Source organism: Zootoca vivipara, chromosome Z1 (genome assembly GCF_965207765.1).
Source record: "Zootoca vivipara chromosome Z1, rZooViv2.hap1.1, whole genome shotgun sequence".
Taxonomy (NCBI): Eukaryota; Metazoa; Chordata; class Lepidosauria; order Squamata; family Lacertidae; genus Zootoca; species Zootoca vivipara.
In genome coordinates, this window is record NC_142583.1 from 24777811 (window position 1) to 24796795 (window position 18985).

At 39.2% G+C, this 18985-nt stretch overlaps 2 protein-coding genes across 3 annotated transcripts in view; one reads left to right on the forward strand and one right to left on the reverse strand.

Moving 5' to 3' along the window:
* The window catches only part of CENPU (centromere protein U), a 29763-nt gene extending 23907 nt beyond the window's left edge, over nucleotides 1-5856 (forward strand). Inside the window, exons 11-13 of the mRNA XM_088661048.1 lie at nucleotides 1111-1172; nucleotides 3764-3920; nucleotides 4556-5856. Of these exons, the coding sequence (XP_088517174.1) occupies nucleotides 1111-1172; nucleotides 3764-3920; nucleotides 4556-4678 (342 nt within the window). The 3' untranslated portion in view covers nucleotides 4679-5856. The remainder of the gene's footprint in view (nucleotides 1-1110; nucleotides 1173-3763; nucleotides 3921-4555) is intronic.
* On the reverse strand, nucleotides 3914-18979 carry PRIMPOL (primase and DNA directed polymerase). Of its 2 annotated transcripts, XM_088661046.1 has the most exons (14): nucleotides 18842-18979; nucleotides 17389-17471; nucleotides 16059-16243; nucleotides 15816-15907; nucleotides 14335-14476; nucleotides 12246-12393; nucleotides 11242-11529; nucleotides 10111-10273; nucleotides 9577-9674; nucleotides 8558-8644; nucleotides 8365-8473; nucleotides 8114-8196; nucleotides 7980-8026; nucleotides 3914-5926 (listed from the first exon to the last, which is right to left on the reverse strand). In XM_088661046.1, exons 2-14 carry the CDS (start codon nucleotides 17396-17398, stop codon nucleotides 5612-5614), a joined length of 1767 nt encoding a protein of 588 aa, XP_088517172.1. In that variant the 5' UTR covers nucleotides 17399-17471; nucleotides 18842-18979; the 3' UTR covers nucleotides 3914-5611. The 2 variants fall into 2 exon arrangements, with proteins under 2 accessions (XP_088517172.1, XP_088517173.1); XM_088661047.1 differs by lacking the exons at nucleotides 15816-15907; nucleotides 17389-17471; nucleotides 18842-18979 and having other exon boundaries at nucleotides 16059-16187.
* Nucleotides 18980-18985: the final 6 nt, after the last annotated feature.

Below are 18985 nucleotides of genomic sequence, written 5' to 3' on the forward strand. Positions count from 1 at the left end.
TGTTGATTTTGGCTCTGAGACATGCTAGTTTTAGAGGTGGGCTGCTTTGAAGCCCATGCTTTTCATCCATGATTGCTTTGGAGTGAGTGGGAAGGCTAGGTTTCTGCTTCCGAGGTGGCTGTTAGAGGGAGAAGGTTTGGAATCATGAGACACGACACCAGAGGGCATGGTGTCTCTGTGGCTAATTGTATTGACTGAACTGTGTTTAGTCAACATATTTAATCAACCTGATCAGGTGTAGTGCTTGTGTACTGCCATCTGCAACTGAACATTCCCCAGCATAAGAAGCAAATCTGTATTCAGTACTCATTGCTGGAGCCAGTTTATGAAAGGTGTGTGTGTCTTAGACCAAAATGCATAGCTTACAAAGAACACCTGGCTCTCTTCTTCCTGCCCTTTTGGATGTTCAGGAGCATTATATTCACTATTTTATGTGATAAAGAGCCCAAATAAATTGGTATGCCTTATATGAGAAAATGAATTTATTACAACTGTTTTGTTCTCTTGCTATAGCTTTTCTAAAAGCAGACATTATTTTTGGTGGACAATTAAAAAAAATAAATCACTGGCATTAATGCCATTGTATTCATATTGGCAGGTATTGATTTTATATAATGAATGTTCTGTCCTCTTATACCAATTAATCAATTGGATTTCCTTTCAGTAAACATCACTTGTCCCCCGTACATTAATTGTATTTATTTATTCTGTCACTCATTGTACTTATTAAAGCAGGATCATGTGCAGTTAAATATCAAGTACAGAAAATGTACTGTAGTTGTTTTTGGATTCCAAATATGACCTGTTTACTCATTATTATGAACTTTGATGCAAACAAAACCATTAAAATATGTAATACAAAAGACGTCCACTTTATACTTTGTAGAGTACAGTGAAAGTTCTGCAGAACTGAAGAATACAACTTGGAGTACAAATTATTAAGGACTGACTGAGGTGATATCCAATGTTAGTTATATGCTGAGTAGACCCACTGAAATCAACGGGCACGTTAGTTAAGTTCATTGATTTCAGTGGGTCTACTCAAAGTATGGATATCACCCTTTGTATGTTTTGCTATTCAATCTTAAAATATATTTATTGTCATTACAGATGGTGAGAGCAACAAATAAGAAAAGGGAGCGTTTGATAGAAGTCAAAGGAGAACTACTGAAGTATGTTCCCATCAGTTAAAATGTTGCATGAAATACCTTGAAATAGATTTTAGGTTTGTTTAAGTTTTAGACGTAGTCCAGAATACTTCTTATATTAAAGGTAAAGGTAAAGGGACCCCTGACCATCAGGTCCAGTCGTGTCCGACTCTGGGGTTGTGGCGCTCATATCGCTCTATAGGCCGAGGGAGCTGGCGTTTGTCCGCAGACAGCTTCTGGGTCATGTGGCCAGCATGACAAAGCTGCTTCTGGCGAACCAGAGCAGTGCACGGAAACGCTGTTTACCTTCCCACCGGAGCAGTACCTATTTATCTACTTGCACTTTGATGTGCTTTCGAACTGCTAGGTTGGCAGGAGCTGGGACCGAGCAACGGGAGCTCACCCCATTGCAGGGATTCGAACTGCCGACCTTCTGATCAGCAAGCCCTCTGATCACAGCGCCACCTGGGTCTAAAATTATTAAATTAAATTATTAATTATTAAATTATATTATTAAAGTTTAAAATGCTTTCTTATGCTATACCTCTCATAAGCTCATTTGTGCATGCTTTTTTATATTCTGTAGTATTTTGTGTTTTATCATGAATCATAAATTCCACTTGTTTGGTGCAATTATCAATGTTGACAGAGAATAATTTTATTGTTAAGAGCACTGTTCTCTTCTTTGTTACATGCATTTCTAAACACCGAGAAGCTTCATAAACACAATTTGAGACAACCTGTTTTCAAGGTTTTTTTTAAAAAAAGATGATTCTTCATGGTCTCTGTGAAGTCACATATGGTTTTTGTGCAAAGCAACATTTTGGAAAATTCTAGAGCCTCCTTTCAAATTAGTGGAAGCAAGTGCCTTCCTGCCCAGGTATTTTTCAACTGACAGCTGAGCAGCAGTGTTGGATACATGTTATTCAGTCAACTCTAAACCCTTTTCCTTAGCTTTTTGCTAGAAGTTTGTTGTCTTTGTAGTTGCAACTTAAACACATTAGTCCATTGTTGCTGATTTGTCACTGAGGCCGTCTCATGGATTTGAACCGTTTCAAGGTGTCTTGCTAACAGACTTGTTATGTAACCAACTAGTTTATGCTGTGATTAGTCACTATGCTTTAGATCAGGCATCCCCAAACTTCGGCCCTCCAGATGTTTTGGACTACAATTCCCATCTTCCCCGACCACTGGTCCTGTTAGCTAAGGATCATGGGAGTTGTAGGCCAAAACATCTGGAGAGCCGCATTTTGGGGATGCCTGCTTTAGATCTTAGAGCCAGGAAATCTTTGGGGGAACCATCCTGCAGGATTGTGTCCTCCAGGGAGGCCAGCTTGGTAAACTTCCATTTCTGCATCTACACACGTAGCATGAAGGAAGTCAGGTTGCTTACTTTAAACTGATGTTCTTCAAGTGTTCTGCTGTACAGTCACACAACTCTCCCTCTTTCTTGCTGTAGGCCAGGCATCCCCAAACTGCGGCCCTCCAGATGTTTTGGCCTACAACTCCCATGATCCCTATGCTAACAGGACCAGTGGTCAGGGAACATGGGAATTGTAGTCCAAAACATCTAGAGGGCCGAAGTTTGGGGATGCCTGCTGTAGGCTCTTAGAAGCTCATCTTGAGGAGCTAGATGGAAAAGCACTGAGGCACGCAAATAGAGTGGGCTCTGCACCTTTGAAGGGAAGGACAAGTCCCAGCTCCCATTCTATTGTATTTATTACTTTCTGTTTAATGCACTAAGGCAACAAAATTTTCTCGAGGACCCCTCATCGAGCCGCTATTGTGACAAGGACCCCCATTAATTCCTAATCCTAAAATTAAAAAGTGAGAGCCAAATTAAGAGTCTTTTTATATTTTATATTTATACGTTTTTTACAGTTACAACAGAGTTACTCCATCAGTATACAGTTAGTTTTAATTTTCAGTTCTTAATGAGATGAACCACTTTTTAACCAACGGTCCATTTTTAACTACGCGAACTGTAACTTCCGCAAAAAACGCTTTGTTTACAAACACTACTGTTTTGCAAAGAGGCAGCGCGCACCAGGGAGGAGGGAGGGGAATGGAGAAGACAGGGTACCTGCGCAGTAGCACACAAATGAAGCCGACGCGCGCAAAGCATCTTGGGGAGGTGAGCATTAGTAGAATGCACGCGCTGCCTCTTTGCAAACCAGTAGTGTTTGTAAAGCGCCACCTAACGGCATACAGCAGAACTACTGCCTCTATCTAATTCTAGTTTTGCGCTAGACTCTGCTCATGCAGGAAGCGGCCAAAACAAAAAATCTGTTATCATACGAAATATATTTAATATATTTTTTATTCTAATAGCATCTTGCGGACCCCTCTGGCATAGCTCGCGGACCCCTGGGGGTCCGCGGACCACCTGTTGGGAACCACTGCACTAAGGTAGCCTCAGGCTGAAGGGCTGTTTAGAAATTCAATCAATCAGTAATCTTTGGCTCAGGAGCTTCTTCTTTAAAACATTGTTCTGTGGCAGTGAAGAACCCATGTGTGACTGAGCAGATTACTTGAATGTTAGCTACAGTTAACTACTTTTTAGCAGAACCAAGTAGCTCATAAAGGCACAATGCATACACATTTGTGTTTTGCAGAACTGAATCACAGCTAAAGAAACTGGAAAGAGAATATGCTGAACTAAAAGGAGAACTATCCACTCTCAGGAATGCAGTTCAGTTGGTGACTGATTTAAAGGATCTTAAACAAAAATATGTCAATGTCAGAAAGGAAAATCCACAAGAAAAAACAGTAGTAAGTGCGTTTAATAGTTTGATGCCATATGCAGTATTTCATTACTTAGGTAGAGCAATCCTAATTGCTGCTGCTGCTGTTTTGGGCAGCTGGGTGTGTGGGAGAATCCATGGCAAAGAAACCACCCAACCCCTGTTGTGCTCATTCTGAAAGGGTTTATTGTGGTGGTAACATTTAACCATTCCCCTGCCCCAAATTCTGTGCTGCTCCAGCCTTTTCTTTTGTAGTTCCCTCCCATCCAGTGGGAGGAAAAAATTGGTATACCAGATCCAGGGGTACTGTATTCAATCATCTCCCAGGAGTCCCAGTGGCATGCCAAGGGAAAGAAGGGGTTTGGATCCAGCAGATCCAAAGGCACCTGATCCACCCTTGGTGCTATTACTTTTTGGACCTACAAAAGTGACACTGACCTAGAGGGAGATCCAGTATATCCTATGGCCCCTGGAATGCCCTGCCAGGCTACCACCCAATTTGACAAACCTGCTTCTGAATTGTCCCCAAACTACAGTGAGTGGTTAGTGTTGATCTGGGTGCAACTGCATGGGTGGGTGGGGCTGTGACTGAATTATTTCACAAAGTGCTTTAATACTGCCTTTCTTAGAAACATTGTTTCTCCCTGTTTTCTTTTTTCATAGTATGGTGCCTCCAGCCTTCCTGCACTCCTGGTGGAATCACAAATAATTTTAGGAGCTGAAAGCCACGTTCGCTGTATCAACTCAAAATTACAACAGGTTTTAGATTCACAAACAGAGGACTAGACATACTTCATATAATTTACACTTTACTGCCTAACGAATACTCTGCCATATTTTAAATACAACTGCACAGCAGAGACCCATTGAAATTAATGAACATTACTAAGTTATGTCAATTAATTTCACTTTGTCTAATCGGAGTAAAACATAGTTGAATGCCACCCCACTGACACCTCTAATAGTATTGTAGTTGAAGCAGGAAATTTGAAGATTAGATTTTTCTCAAGTGGCTAAACTATTGGTACTTTTAGTGTTGCTATCTGAACTCAGCATAAAAAGCAATAAATGCTTTTTTAATTGCCAGTTAAGTTGGAGGCAAATAGGAAGTAGTGGGATAGGACAGAAAGCTGAATATGAACAAGATAAACCTTGATAGTTTTTTTAATGGCAAGCTTGAGAAGTGACCTCACTGCTTGCTGTCAAGCCCTAAGAACATCTGAACAGCAGCAAGTTGGCTACTTGTGGCCCACGGGGTAGTATAAATTACATTAAGCTACTTTGTTTTCCATCACTAACATAATTAAAACATACCAGAGGAAAACACTTTAAAATGAAGCAGGTGGCTTGTCCCATCTTCTGCCAATCTCACTTTCTGTGCAAAACAGTTAATGTATGTGTAGTTGGACATGTATGTGAATTACACAAATCACTTTCTACACTATAACTTTATTCATTTGACTATTTAGCTGTACTAAAACATTTCTAGAATTAAGAGAGAGCATATTTCAGTAACTGGCATCTTGGTGGTTGCTAAGTTGTTTCAGCCCTATAAGTCCTGTAAAGGGTAGTAATGTTTTTTGGTGTTTGTTCTCTTGGGACTAGCTAGCTGAAACCATCATGATTTCTCAAGTAAAAGCACATTGTTGGTTAGCTTGTCTGGCTATTGCCAACATAACTACCCTAGTGAATGCTTTTTATTCAGCCATACCTAATTTATTAAGTAGAGTTTTTTGTTTCATCTCCTTTGTGTTTTCTTGAAACCTCTATTAGGAGATCATCAGGTATTTCATCTGTACTCCAAGGCTGAAACTCCAAGGTTTCAGCAACTTCAGCTAGTTCTATATCCTCAGCAGCTTCCAAAAAGCAGATGTCATTTTCATGATCCTCTGTGATACTTGAGCTTTTCTTGGTGTTCGGTTCTCTGTTTTCGTGTGTTGCTGTTAAAGATTTTCTTTCTGTAAGGTTGTGGTATGTGTTTGCTTTTTCTTCAATATTTCCATTTTCATCCATTATATAAACATATTCTTCATCCTTTTAAAGCAAACAGTTATTTCAAAATAAATAGTTATTTGAGGATTATAACTTTTAACCAGGTTTTAAAATATTTATATATTCCATACAACCAGACACATTAGTTTATTTTTTATTATTATTACTACCATTGTTTAATTGCCTTCTAAACCATTGTCTCAAGGCAATTTACAAATAATTAAAAACAGTTAAACGTGAAAAACAAAAAAATGAATTTAAAACATTGTTTTCAGAAAGTGCAGACAGTGGGTGCCTGTTGTATTGTGAAATAAATGCTATTCCACAAAAAAACAGGGCCCCACTAACAACTCTGCTCTGAATTATTGTGGAATGAGCTTCTGAGATCTCTGGAACTTGCAGGAAAAACTCTCCCTCAGATGGCAGCAATCTACTGGGTGAATCTAAGGGACAGGGCAGTCTCACAAGTAACCTGGTCCTGAGCTGTTTTAGGGCCTTAAGTCATGCACCAATCAAAGTTGGTGGTTTTTATAAATTCAGTACAGCACCATGTGTTCCAACGAGTATTCATATACAGTAGCTGCAAACACTCTTAAATACTGCCTGCTTTGGTGTTCAGAGGCATAAGCCAATAGCTATCTGCAGCTGCCTAACACAATATATCATGGCTGTTGAAGAAGCTTTCCTTCAATAGGAAAGAGTCTAAGTGGGAGACTTTCTAACAAGTTTGTCTTTGAAATATCCTGCATACACAAAACTAAGAGGCCACACATGCAAGTTCACTTGCAAATTAGTTACCAGATAGAAATTTCACATCATCCAACATCATCACTATTTTTCACTTGAGATGTTTCACATTCAACTTGAGTGTTCACAAATTAAATGATGTCACATATGTGCAGCAGTTCAGAGGCCTACTTTTTGTTAAGATGGTTAATCTATATGTTCAAAAATTGTTATGAAGAGGTGGTTGCCACCAGTGCTTTTCTTCTGGGGGGACGCAGGGGGGACGCATACCCCTGAACATTTTATGAATCATGGAGGGGCAGTATTTCAATATGATTAGGAAAATGAGAGTACCCCTAAGCATTTTTTTAGGGGGGGAAGCCACCAATTCAAGTGGAAAGGGTGCTATTCCACATGGTCAAAGTGCTGTAGTGTAGCTCAGATATATTTTCAAAGTGGTAGATGAAAAGCTAGGAATTCCTTTATTAGGAGGTTAATAGAGGGCACTCTTGCAGTTTCTGTCCCAGCAACATGACCCTATATTGGCACATTTAGTCATCTGTTATTGCTGGTAAGAAAGAAGTTAAGACAACTCTGCTCAGACTTTACTAATTAGACAACAATATTTTTGCACCATACAGTGGTACCTTGGTTTAAGAACAGCTTAGTTTTTTAACAACTTGGATTAAGAACGCTTCAAACCCGGAAGTAAGTGTTTTGGTTTGTGAACTTTGCCTTGGAATAAGAACATGTTTCGCTTCCTGTTGAGTGTGTTCCATTTGTAAATTGAGTCCCCCACTGCGTCTTGGTTTAAGAATGCTTTGGTTTAAGAACGGACTTCTGGAATGGATTAAGTCCGTAAACCAAGGTACCACTGTACTTTCTAACCTAGCTCATGATAGAACAGGAGCATTCTACTTGCATATTCATTAACAATACTTCTGCCAAAATAACACATGAAGGTGGTTTTATTATGAAGTTCTGGTGTCAGTGGGATGTGCTTCCTAGCAGTTGCACAACTGTGCAGACTAAAGGAATTCACAGTTAGATCTGGGATAGGAGAGAAACACAAGCAGTACTATTCACAACCCCAACTCACAATGAGTAATTTTCAATTCTATTGGTATATTGTACACAAATTGAGGGGAGTTATGCACTTCCACAACTTTAATAATGCAAGCCTATGACAACATCAAGACTGTGCTAATACGGGTTTTATTTTAAAAAGTAGGCCTGGAATTTTCTTTCTCTTACGTTTGCTCATTTTTCATCTACACAACTCATTTTCTAAACTACTGTTTGCTACACAAATAGGTCTTGCCAGGATATAACCAAAACATTTCAATATTGCACTGTGAGAAAAGCATACCTCTTTGAAAAGAAATGGGAGGCATACCTCAGCTGGTAGTGGAAAACCTGTTAAATACAAAGAGAGTTTATATTAAATTACAACCATTTAACATTAGTAGCTCTAATATTGTAGGTAATACAAAAAGTACTCACATTCTGACTTGAAGTTTTCTGCTCTGCAAACAGGGTCATGGCATTTTTGATACCAATTCTCACTTTTCAAATCTATTACTATCCTTGAAATAATAGATTTAATAGTTTATGTAAGTTTCAGTCAATGAGAGTGAACTTAATAGCTTTATTTTATAGCCTTGCTACAGATAAATGCTTTGCAGAAAAGGTAATCCTAGTTTTGTTAACCTATTGAACAAATTATTTTTAGGAAAATACCAAAGTATACATACATAATATTGTTACTTTTGTGAGCTCTGCCAATATTCATACACCAGCGATACTTGGAGATGTCATATACAAGAAGTTGCTCAAGAGAAAAATAGTTCCATTTTCTTATCCCTGAAAAAAGAGATGTTCCACTTTGTAAACAACTTCATTATCTTTAGAAATACCACCTCTGCTTGGCCCAAAAATATTCCTTACCTCCTTGAACATTATCTTTATTGACCAAAAAGAGAACGAAGTTATCAATTTCTGGATAAGGTGAACACTGATATCCTCCTATGGGGTCTATAAAAAAATACAAATGTTAATTACTTATTCTTCCATAGCACATACTAGGAAATAAAATATGAACACTGTTAGGAACAGAATTAGGACCTCATTGCCATGGTTAAAAAAAAAAGCAAAAAGCTCCATACCAAAACCATTTCACAAGCAATCATTGACAGATGATGCTAAAACTTGGCCAGGCAGCAGCAGGGCATAACAGAGGAACATAGCCATTGTTGCATCCACATCGCTTATGTCAGTTGAGGCAGCAGGCAAAAACCTCTTCCAGGCTATAGCAGTCTAGCATTGGCATAGCACTGGCCACCCACCCCCCGGTTTGGGCTTTCAGTGGGCTACTGCCAGAGGCTGGAATAATGCTAGCATCACTCCACCAGCTGAGTCCAGTGGAGCTGCTCTGGGCTGGATGGAATAATGCAGCCCCCAGCTTTGCATATTAGAGGAATGGAGCCTGAAATGGTATGAACTTCAAGTAAGAAAGCTGAATTCTAAGTCTCCTTCCCTCAAGTCTGCACTGAGAATATAATAAAATCTAACATGCTTTTCATTTCTAGCCTAGTCATCAGCAGCAGTACAAATTAATCCTGCTGCATATTCCTCCATTCTTTAAATTTCTGATAACATGACACTTCTTTAAAAATTTGGTTTGTCTTTTGTGTGTAATACACTGCAATGACTACTGACAAAAAACGGTTTAATCAAATATTAGCAGCTTACAAAATTTTTGAATTGTAGATATTTGAAGTATTTACTATGCATAATAATGTTTCAGGATAAACTTCTTCAGGAGCACAAGCTAGACATAAATTTCACAATTCAGACATACGGTACTCATTTTCACAGCCACATGCTGAAATAAAAGCATTTTGAAATTTTAAATCCCATAGCATCATTTCCATAACATGAATTAAAATTTATTTTAACACAATTACCCAGACAGCCATTAGAAACACTGCCATCTAAATCCGTAGATTTTTCTTTTGTCTCCTTTGGGTTCTCACAGGACAAAATTTTTAAACTGTCTGAAAATCTGAGAAGAAACACAGGGTGAAGATCTTAATACTTGCAGGATACAAGCATATTTTCCACACTTTAACCATGTTTTTTTAAAAAAGCTCATTATTTCCACTTACTGAGCTATATCAGTGCTTGGAGAAGCAATCACAAATCATGGATAAAATGACAGATAGAACAAAGAAACAGGACAACAGGAAAAACTCTGCTTTATACCAACCACCTTCCAAGATTTATAGCCAGATGAGAGGGCAGCTCATCGAGCCAAGAGACTTAAACACACCTCAATCTATCATGACTCTACAAGGCAACGTTGCTCCAAATTCTCCAGGATTCCAAGCAGAGGGGGACTAGCATACAGTCACTGCTATTGCAAGTGAAATAATGAACATCCTCAGAAAACACTTATAAGTATTAGGGAAATTAGCATTTCAATAAAGTGATATTGTTACCTTACATTACAGATCAAAGAGGAAAGGAAATATTGTTCTTCTATACAAGAATTCTTTACTGGTTCAGGAACAAATCTGTTATCTTCAGCAATGTCCAAAACAACAGAGTTTCCTGCTTTTGATGACTTGTATAATCGGAAGTTTCTGTTCTTTGTATATACTCCTAGAGAAAAAAGGTTATTGGCTGTATCTACAATTGCTTATGCTTTTTGGAATCAACAAAATAATTCAACAATTAAATGTGTTTAAGGCCACCAATTTCAATCCATAAACTCTCTTGGAATGCAGCCCTTAATTTATCACTGAATACCTTTTTAACAACAACTGGGAGGATCTCACTAACAGGTTTTTTTTGGTATTTTTGTATCTCTCATGAGATTTCCAACATATGAGGGGATTAGAATGTAGAGTCCTGACAATACTTGCGTTTGTGGTGTCAGATGAAGTATGCTTGAAAATACACAAACACCCTGGAGCCAGAAAACACATATCAAGAGAAGGTAGACTTTATGCAGCAAATGTTGGCCCATGACCCTGCATATCACATGTATAAATAAAGAATGACTGTGTTCTTATTGCATCCTCCCTCCCCATATGCAAAGTCCCTGACAGCTGTTCTTCATCTTTCCTTTTGGCACTCTTCATATGGGCAGAGAATTGCGTATACCCAAAGTCATACATACAACAGGACCAGATCAGGCCCACCATTTTTAGTATCCAGTGTTAATCAGCACACATTGGACAAATTCACAGTGAGTAATTTTGAAATTATCTCCGTACTGAAATAGGCAACCCAATTGGCAGAAAGCTTCTTAAAGCATTCGTGTGCCACCCATCTACCCTATGCTGTCAACCTTGAAATACATACAAGGGCTACAGCAGGGGTGGTCAACATGGTGCCATTCTTTCATTGTCTGAGAACAGCATATATCATTCCCATCCACTAGCTATACTGGCTGGGGCTCCTGGGAGTTGTAGCCTGACAATACCTAAAGGGCCCCCCAGCTACAGCAGATTTTCAGAAATACCTGCCAGCTCTCCTGTTAAGGCATAAATAAAATGTTCCCAGGTTCTTCACATATGCAAAGATATTAACCTAGAGCTGTGTATTAAATGTACATTTATATTTACCAAGATCGACGAACAACTGCTTTTCTCCGTGTTTACCATTCACTATTAGAAAAGAAAGATCTAGATTTTCTTTCCATTGAGATGCACCATTTCCCAAAGAATTGATTGCACTCAGTTGCCTACTATGAGACACATCCTTGGTGACAGTCTGGTTTTCGACAGAGCTGGGCAAATCAGTGGCAGCTTTGAAACTCTGAGAATGAGAGACCACCTGTTTCTCTAGAACCATTGCGTCTCTTTTCCTAGTTAAAAGAACAGCAGGTTGCAAAAATTTTCTTAAAAAGTTACCTAGAAAATAGAATGGGGAAATTTGAGAGATCAACAATAGGAAAGTTAAAACAATCTAAGAATCAATATGCAATTGATTGCCTAATAAGAAATACTGAATCTTTATAAATTGGGGGGGGGGGGCAAAACACCATGCACTGTCCGAATTCCTTTTTCCAAGATTTTACTAACAGCTTATCCAGTTAGCTTCTCATGCTGCTGATCTGGTGGTTAGAATACAAACCAAAGCATAGAAAGAACCCTATGCCATTAGCTGGCATGCTGGAGGAAGCCAGCAATACACAACCCACACCAAACCAAGTCAGCCATGAGGGCAAGGGCACCAGTGCAGACTGGAATAACTTCCACGATGAACCTCTGTAAACTGGAAGTACTGAGTCTCTGTGTTACTATTATTTACACTCTTTGTCCAAGGAGCTCGAGTTGCTTCTTCCAAAACATTTTATCCTCTTAACGATCCCTTGAGGTTGGTTAGACTAAGAGATAGTCTGGCCCAAGTTCAGTCAACTTCATGGCTGAGTGAGGATTTGAACCTGTCTTCCTGCTCCTAGTCAGGCACTTTAACCAATGAAGCTTGTGAGCCACACTCGCCAGCTGACTGTATATACAGCCCAACTTGTTAAGATATTTTAAAAAATGATAATATAAATTCATATCCACTACTTTAAAATGGTTACAAATCAATTTTGCATGCATTTGAAAGAAATTGTGCTTACCTATATGCATATTATTCTTAAATGCAGCATTGTGGAGCAAAAATATTAAGTGGCAACTAAATTTTTCTTTGGTGCTGGAATCCAGATTCAAAACATCTTCAACTGAGCATTTTATTCCATAGTGTTCATCAATTTTTTTACAAATGAACTGAAAGACACAGTGAAATTCTCCCTTTACCATTTTGTCCCCTATTAATTATTAAACTTGTTAATGGCTTATTACCCAATAAGTATCCACGTTACTTACAACATATTTTAAACATTACCATAAGTAAAAACATAAGATAATATAAACGTATTTGAAAGACCTGATACGCAAAATTAACCAGCACAAAAAATGGCTTCATTTCATAGCTTTTAGAAATACTAACACAGAAAATTTCAAATACAGCACAGCAAAATACAAGTAAGTATCTTTATGACTACGGTAAGATTTAACTCGGTATATGACTTTAAGCTCACTGACTCCACTAAAATTGGGCATTCTTAAGCCACAATACTTCGTGCTCTCTCTGTACAGATTGGTTTGTTGCAGCTGTGCTGTTTAAACATAGCAAATGTTTTCATATGATCCTAACCAAAAGGCTGAGCCATTTTCCCTCTGTCATGAAATTATTTTCCCCTGATGATACTTCCCAAGGGCTGTGCCCCTGCTTATTCAACTCGCCAAGCCCTTGCCATTCCCCTCCACGTTACTACCTTAGGGCACTCCCATATTCATGCTTCTTCCTCTCTCCTACAGTTATACCTTGGAAGTTGAACAAAATCCGTTCCGGAAGTCCGTTTGACTTACAAAACGTTCGGAAACCAAAGCACGGCTTCTGATTGGCTGCAGGAAGGCCCATCGGACGTTTGGCTTCCAAAAATAGTTCGCAACCCGGAACACTTACTTCTGGGTTTGTGGCATTTGGGAGCCAAAACATTTGAGAACTAAGCTGTTTGAAAACCAAGGTATGGCTGTACTCTGTAACAGTATCCTATTGCATTAACAGTATTTAAAAATATAGATATTTTATGTTTTCGTTGATTGCAAAGATGATGAAAAGCCAAATACTGTAAATAGTCTCATCCAAGACATCTAGTAGAAAAGCCCTACTCCAACTCAGTGGTACTTACTTCTATATGTTGGCCATGTGGTCATGGGGAGAGAGACAGTTTTCCCTTTAAGCCACAGCCCCTGCTGTTTCATGGAATGCTGCTCAGGAGAATCCCCTGGGCTTTGGGAGCGAGTTTGCAAGGGGTACAGCAGGCATCCCCAAACTTCGGCCCTCCAGATGTTTTGGACTACAATTCCTATATTCCCTGACCACTGGTCCTGCTAGCTAGGGATCATGGGAGTTGTAGGCCAAAACATCTGGGGGGCTGCAGTTTGGGGATGCCTGGGGTACAGCAAGCAGTTGAGTGGGAGCCGAAAAGGCCCAGGGGATATGTAGTACGTAACACATAGCCCTTTGATTGTTGGCCAGTCCATTATATTGTGATAAAAGAAAATGCCTTTTTGGTCAAGCAACACTTCAAATGTTTTAGGCCTCATTCCCAGGCCTTCCTCTTTTACACAGCACATGGGAAATTAACCACACTGCCCCTTTTCACCCGACCTCATAAAGACTTAAACTTTCCACTTCTGTCAAAAGGGCACATCTTATGACTACGTACTGAAACAGAGACAGCTGCTATTTTCCCCAGTGTGCTCCAACTTTCATACCATCCACTAAACTTCTTTGTTGAACTTTAAGACTAGGCACTCTTCTTTGGTAAAATAAAAGTATTATATGTTACTTGAAATTTCAAAGTACCAAGTTCTGATATTTAACATCAAAGTCTGCTCATACTATATTCCCTCACAATTGATATTACTACTTCTCAAGTGCTTAGACTAGATAGAAAGGTTATGGCATGTCTTGCCCAATACCTTGCAGGATTAGATTTTATACTAACAGATGATGGTGTAGCATTTGTTTGAATCACCAAAGAACAAGATTCTACTGCCTCCCTTGGTAGCTTATTTAATTGTTCAAATTCCATTATACCAAGCATATTTCCCCTAATGTTTCGCCTAAATCTATATTCCTTATTATTTTAATATTACCTCTATCAAGTCTGCTACCATCTGTTTCCCATCAGCTTCTTGATTAGCTGGTATGTAGAATTCCAAATCAAAGTAAAGTTTGCAAACAGCTTCTTCTGGAATAACTTCATAACAATGCATGAGGCTTGTTTCATTATATGTTCTAGATTAAAGGGAGAATCACAATAATTTATATTCATTGCAATTACAATGATTAAATTACAGCAAATATTCCAAATTATTTTAAATAAAATCGTAGTTACTTTACATTGCTATTGCCTTGCATGCACATGATAACCTCTGTGAAATGCAAATGGAACCTTCTGAAAGGCCAAACAGAAACCCTTATTGTCTGAAAAAACCCATAGCATCCTATTGATGAACAGAACTGTTTATCATCAAATTTGGAATGAGTAACTCTAAACTATAAAGAAATATATAGTTTGGAAACATTATGAGTTATTGCCTGCTCCAAAAATATGTCCCAGATCTTTATGTGTATGGTTTTACAGAAAGCCACTACACTGTTGAAGAACACAGAAGCACAAAGATGTGCTGGCTGGCTGAGCCTATCTAAGTAAAGCTGCATAACTGTTGCAACAAGCTTATACCAGAAGTGAACTAAATGTGGCAACAGATGCCAGGCGCTACACCAGCACTCATGTTGTTGACTGAGGTCAAAGGTGCAAAAGATGTGCTCACATATTTATTTATTTTTAGTTTCCTTTTTGGAAGAAAAAGAAAATATACCCTCAATCTAATAAAAATCTAATGAAAAGTTAAATGTTCTGTCACACTGGGGGGGGGGACACAAATGAATATATGGTGGTACTTTGGTTCTTGAACATAATTCATTCCGGAAGTCTATTCAACTTCCAAAACGTTCAAAAAACAAGGCATGGCTTCCGATTGGCGCAGGCGCCCCGGAAACAATAGCTGACAACCGCATCGGCTTCCAAAAACATTCGAAAACCAGAACACTTCCGGTGCCGAAATGTTCAAGTACCAAGGCGTTCGAGAACCAAGGTTCCACTGCATAGGCTTGGTTCCAGGAGCATCCCAAGCAGAATTCCACTCAGGAGGTGCTCTAGTCAGCAGAGGAAGGAAAGCAGACTATTACAGAATCCCATTTCCCCTCCAATCCTTAGTGTTCTCCAAAAACCTGCTTCACATGATTGGGGGACCTACTGGAACACTGAAAAGTGATGCTAGGGGCTTCTGGGGAACTCAGCAAAAGTTCCCCCTCACCTTGTCTTCTCTCAGTGTGATACCACTGCTGGATCAAAGGTATAGGGTAGGAGCCCTTCCATACCCCAAAGGCAAAGTCTGGATTCAACTTCTAAATTGCAATGGCTGCAACCTTACACACATCTAGCGTAGATGGAGGTAAGTGCCATTTAACACAGGGGAACTTATTCAAAGTAAACACACAAAGGTTTGGGTTACATCAATATATGAACATAAATCATTCTGAGTACAGTATTTGTTTTTCAGATACTTGCCTATAATAAAACCAAAGCTCTGTGTATGTTGTCACAAGATAAATCCTTTGCTTGTTTTCTGTATTCTTTTCCAAAGCAAATACATGAACATCCTTTAAAAATTAAAAAAAGAAAACCCTCAATCAACAAATCAAAGTACCCAAAGCCAAGTCATTTCTCAATTATAAATGTGCTATAACAAAAACTTAACGTGTGCAAGGCATATTGCTGGCAAAGCCACATTCTAATAATTAACCATCATACCTGTTTACAAGTTTTGGCAAAGTTAAATGCTTGAGTTTGCCGATGAAATAGCTTCCAAACTGGGGTTGCTTGCCATGGTTTGGACAACTGCGGTTTGTAACGTGGACAGAGAGGCCGTCGTTTATACGAAGATGCTAGCTCCTCAATATCCTTTAGCCTTTCTTCCCATTTTCTCTTTGTCTGTTCTAAAGCAATCAAAATATCAAGTTTGTATTCAACCAAGTTGAATACAAGAGTTCCATTTATAAATAACAAGCGAAGCTCATGATCATTTTCAGATAGTTATTATACCGGTACAATATAGCCCAGACGTTGGATGCAGGATCGACTCTTTCTGTCTTCTTGACTACCAGAGATGAAGTTGTGGCATTGGTAAATGGGTGGTGCAAATAAGCAAAGAAGCATCCAAGTACAGACTTAACCACTTCCAGAATCAATTGAAACCATTGACCAATAAGATAAGGTGCTTGCTTATTTTGAAGCTTCAGCTTATCCTGTATCTTAAGAGACACTTGGGAAGTGCATAGATAGATATTTCACAGGCTAACTGGGTTGGTGGACATGCAAACAATATGTCTAGCATCAGCAGTACATTCAACAGAGGACACATCCCACTTCTTACCATTTATTTAGCAACTGGATATTGACATTATTAGAAAGCTCAAACATATTGGGAAAGGTGCACATAGATCACAATTTCCACTTTAAAATATACATTAAACAGGGATTCAGTCATTTGCTGGTTGCTGCCCATGTATAAGACAGAAAGCTCTGGTGTATATAAACATCCACTTTTAAAAAATAGGGCTGCACTTGACAAACTGCTCTTAACACTAAATTGTTCAAAGTACATATTTTAATGATAAGCCATAACATTATTCAGCAAGCATGTTCCACCAGAAATTCGAAAGGTGGAAGTATTAATACACGTGGTCATGAAACAGGACATTAATCCAGTGATGCAAGCAAATATATCTGAGTATATACGGATCATGCCATTCTCAGCATATATTCAGTCCAGTATCCTATGTTCTCAATCTGCATTTCCCACCTTATATTTGATAATATGCACATATTTTTATTGGGTTGGATCCAAAGAATTTGGACCCAGAAGCTCTTCCACAAACAGAAGGGACTTTTGCTGATTTCCTCTACTTGCAGCCAATCCTGTCCCAAAAAGAAACCACTAATGTCAACTGAATCAAATAAATTATTCTGAATCAGCAGTGATTTTATCTGCAAGAAGTTTTAATCATGCTTAATACTGCTAAGTTTAATGTAAATGTAATACTGCTAAGTTTAATGTAAGAACTTGGAATAGTGGACTTACTGGTACTCATGATAGCTTTTTTGCAGAGAAGCAACCAGTCTTTATCCTACTTTGAAACAGCAAACACAGTGAGGGGAAAATACCTGTAAAAACATAGACTATTAATATGCTGAATATGAGAAGTGGTTAATTTCCTTCATAAGTGTAACTCACCCCGTGGTTGAGCTAACTGCAGGTGCCAAAACAGCCAAGCCAGTTGCTATCCTAAAGACCAGGCATCCCCAAACTCGGCCCTCCAGATGTTTTGGACTACAACTCCCATCATCCCTAGCTAACAGGACCAGTGATCATGGTTGATGGGAATTGTAGTCCCAAAACGTATGGAGGGCCGAGTTTGGGGATGCCTGGTAAAGACCCAGTGCTCCAACTATATCTGTGATTAACGCATGTCAGCTCAGTAGTAGAGTGTTAGTTGTCCAGTGCTATATTGAATTACTGGACTTAGAGCAATGGATTGTATTTGTATAGTACACATTTGTATAGTGCGCATATAGTACACAGTACACACACACTGTGTATTGGGGCCCCAAATCCACTTGGTACCCAGACCATATGCAAAGGAAATTCAATTAGGCCTCTCCCCCTACACACACACACACAAAAGAAGGGTTGCAGGTTCCTATAAACCAGATCTTTCCGAACGTTTCATGTGGTGACACTCTTTTTAGACATGCATCATTTTGCGACACAGTAGTTCAGTTTTACTAGCAAACCGGAGGTTAAACTAACCCCTTTCCAGCCCCGGGAGGAGCGTGCAGAGCGTTCGCACGACACAATGCAGCCGACACACTAATGTGTCGTGACATAAGAGTTTTAGTATAAGCAGTCTGAACTATGGACACCCACTCATCCAAGGCTGCCCATCTCCCAACACGTCAGGATTGCTGTACAATACATTTCAGTGCGGAAGCAGTCTCTGGCATTTAGGCACAACTCGCAGATTTAACTCTACTCCACCGGAAGAAATCAGTTTAAGTAATAGCAACAGGTGACCTCAAATTCAAAACAGTGCATGTTTCAGTGTACTATATACACATGTATCTCCCAATACTAGTCCAATTTAAAAATAAAATAAAAATCACAGGAACACTTTCGTACTGTTTCGATTTCATCCTGGTCCACACAAGGGCTGGATTCTGGTTTGATGAGGCCCTAAGCTACTGAAGGTAATGGGGCCCTTTATATGTCCAGCTGTCCTTTGTCAACAACAAAATGTCGCTGTTTTTTGTGTTGAATATATGCTATTTATGGCAATTTATGGAACTAATAGGTATCTAAAGCCATTTGCACATAACAAAATATGTATTTTATCAAAGTAATTGTTGAACTGAAATACAATTAAGAAGTATATTACTAGTGAAATGGGGCGAGGGCAAGAGAGTGGGCCCTAAGCTATAGCTTGTTTAGCTTATACGTCAATCCGGCACTGATAGGGTGTGAACCCCCTACCTACCTCTAAGAAGAGAGCGTGGGGAGGGGAGTAGTTGCAGCCTCGCTGCCGCTTCCGAAGAGGAGTGGCTTTGCGCGCGCAAAAGAGGGAGCCGACGAGCGGTTTCCCGCGCTTTCCATTGGACAAACTTCCTTGTTGCTGGGGCCG

Bases quoted from the DNA above. Each gene is read 5' to 3' on its own strand.
- PRIMPOL (XM_088661046.1), bottom strand. The intron at 12,394-14,334 runs GTAATATTAAAA...TGTGTCTTTCAG, and splicing joins TGGTAGCAGACTTGATAGAG to TTCATTTGTAAAAAAATTGA. The intron at 5,927-7,979 runs GTATGCTTTTCT...TTGCTTTAAAAG, and splicing joins TCCCATTTCTTTTCAAAGAG to GATGAAGAATATGTTTATAT.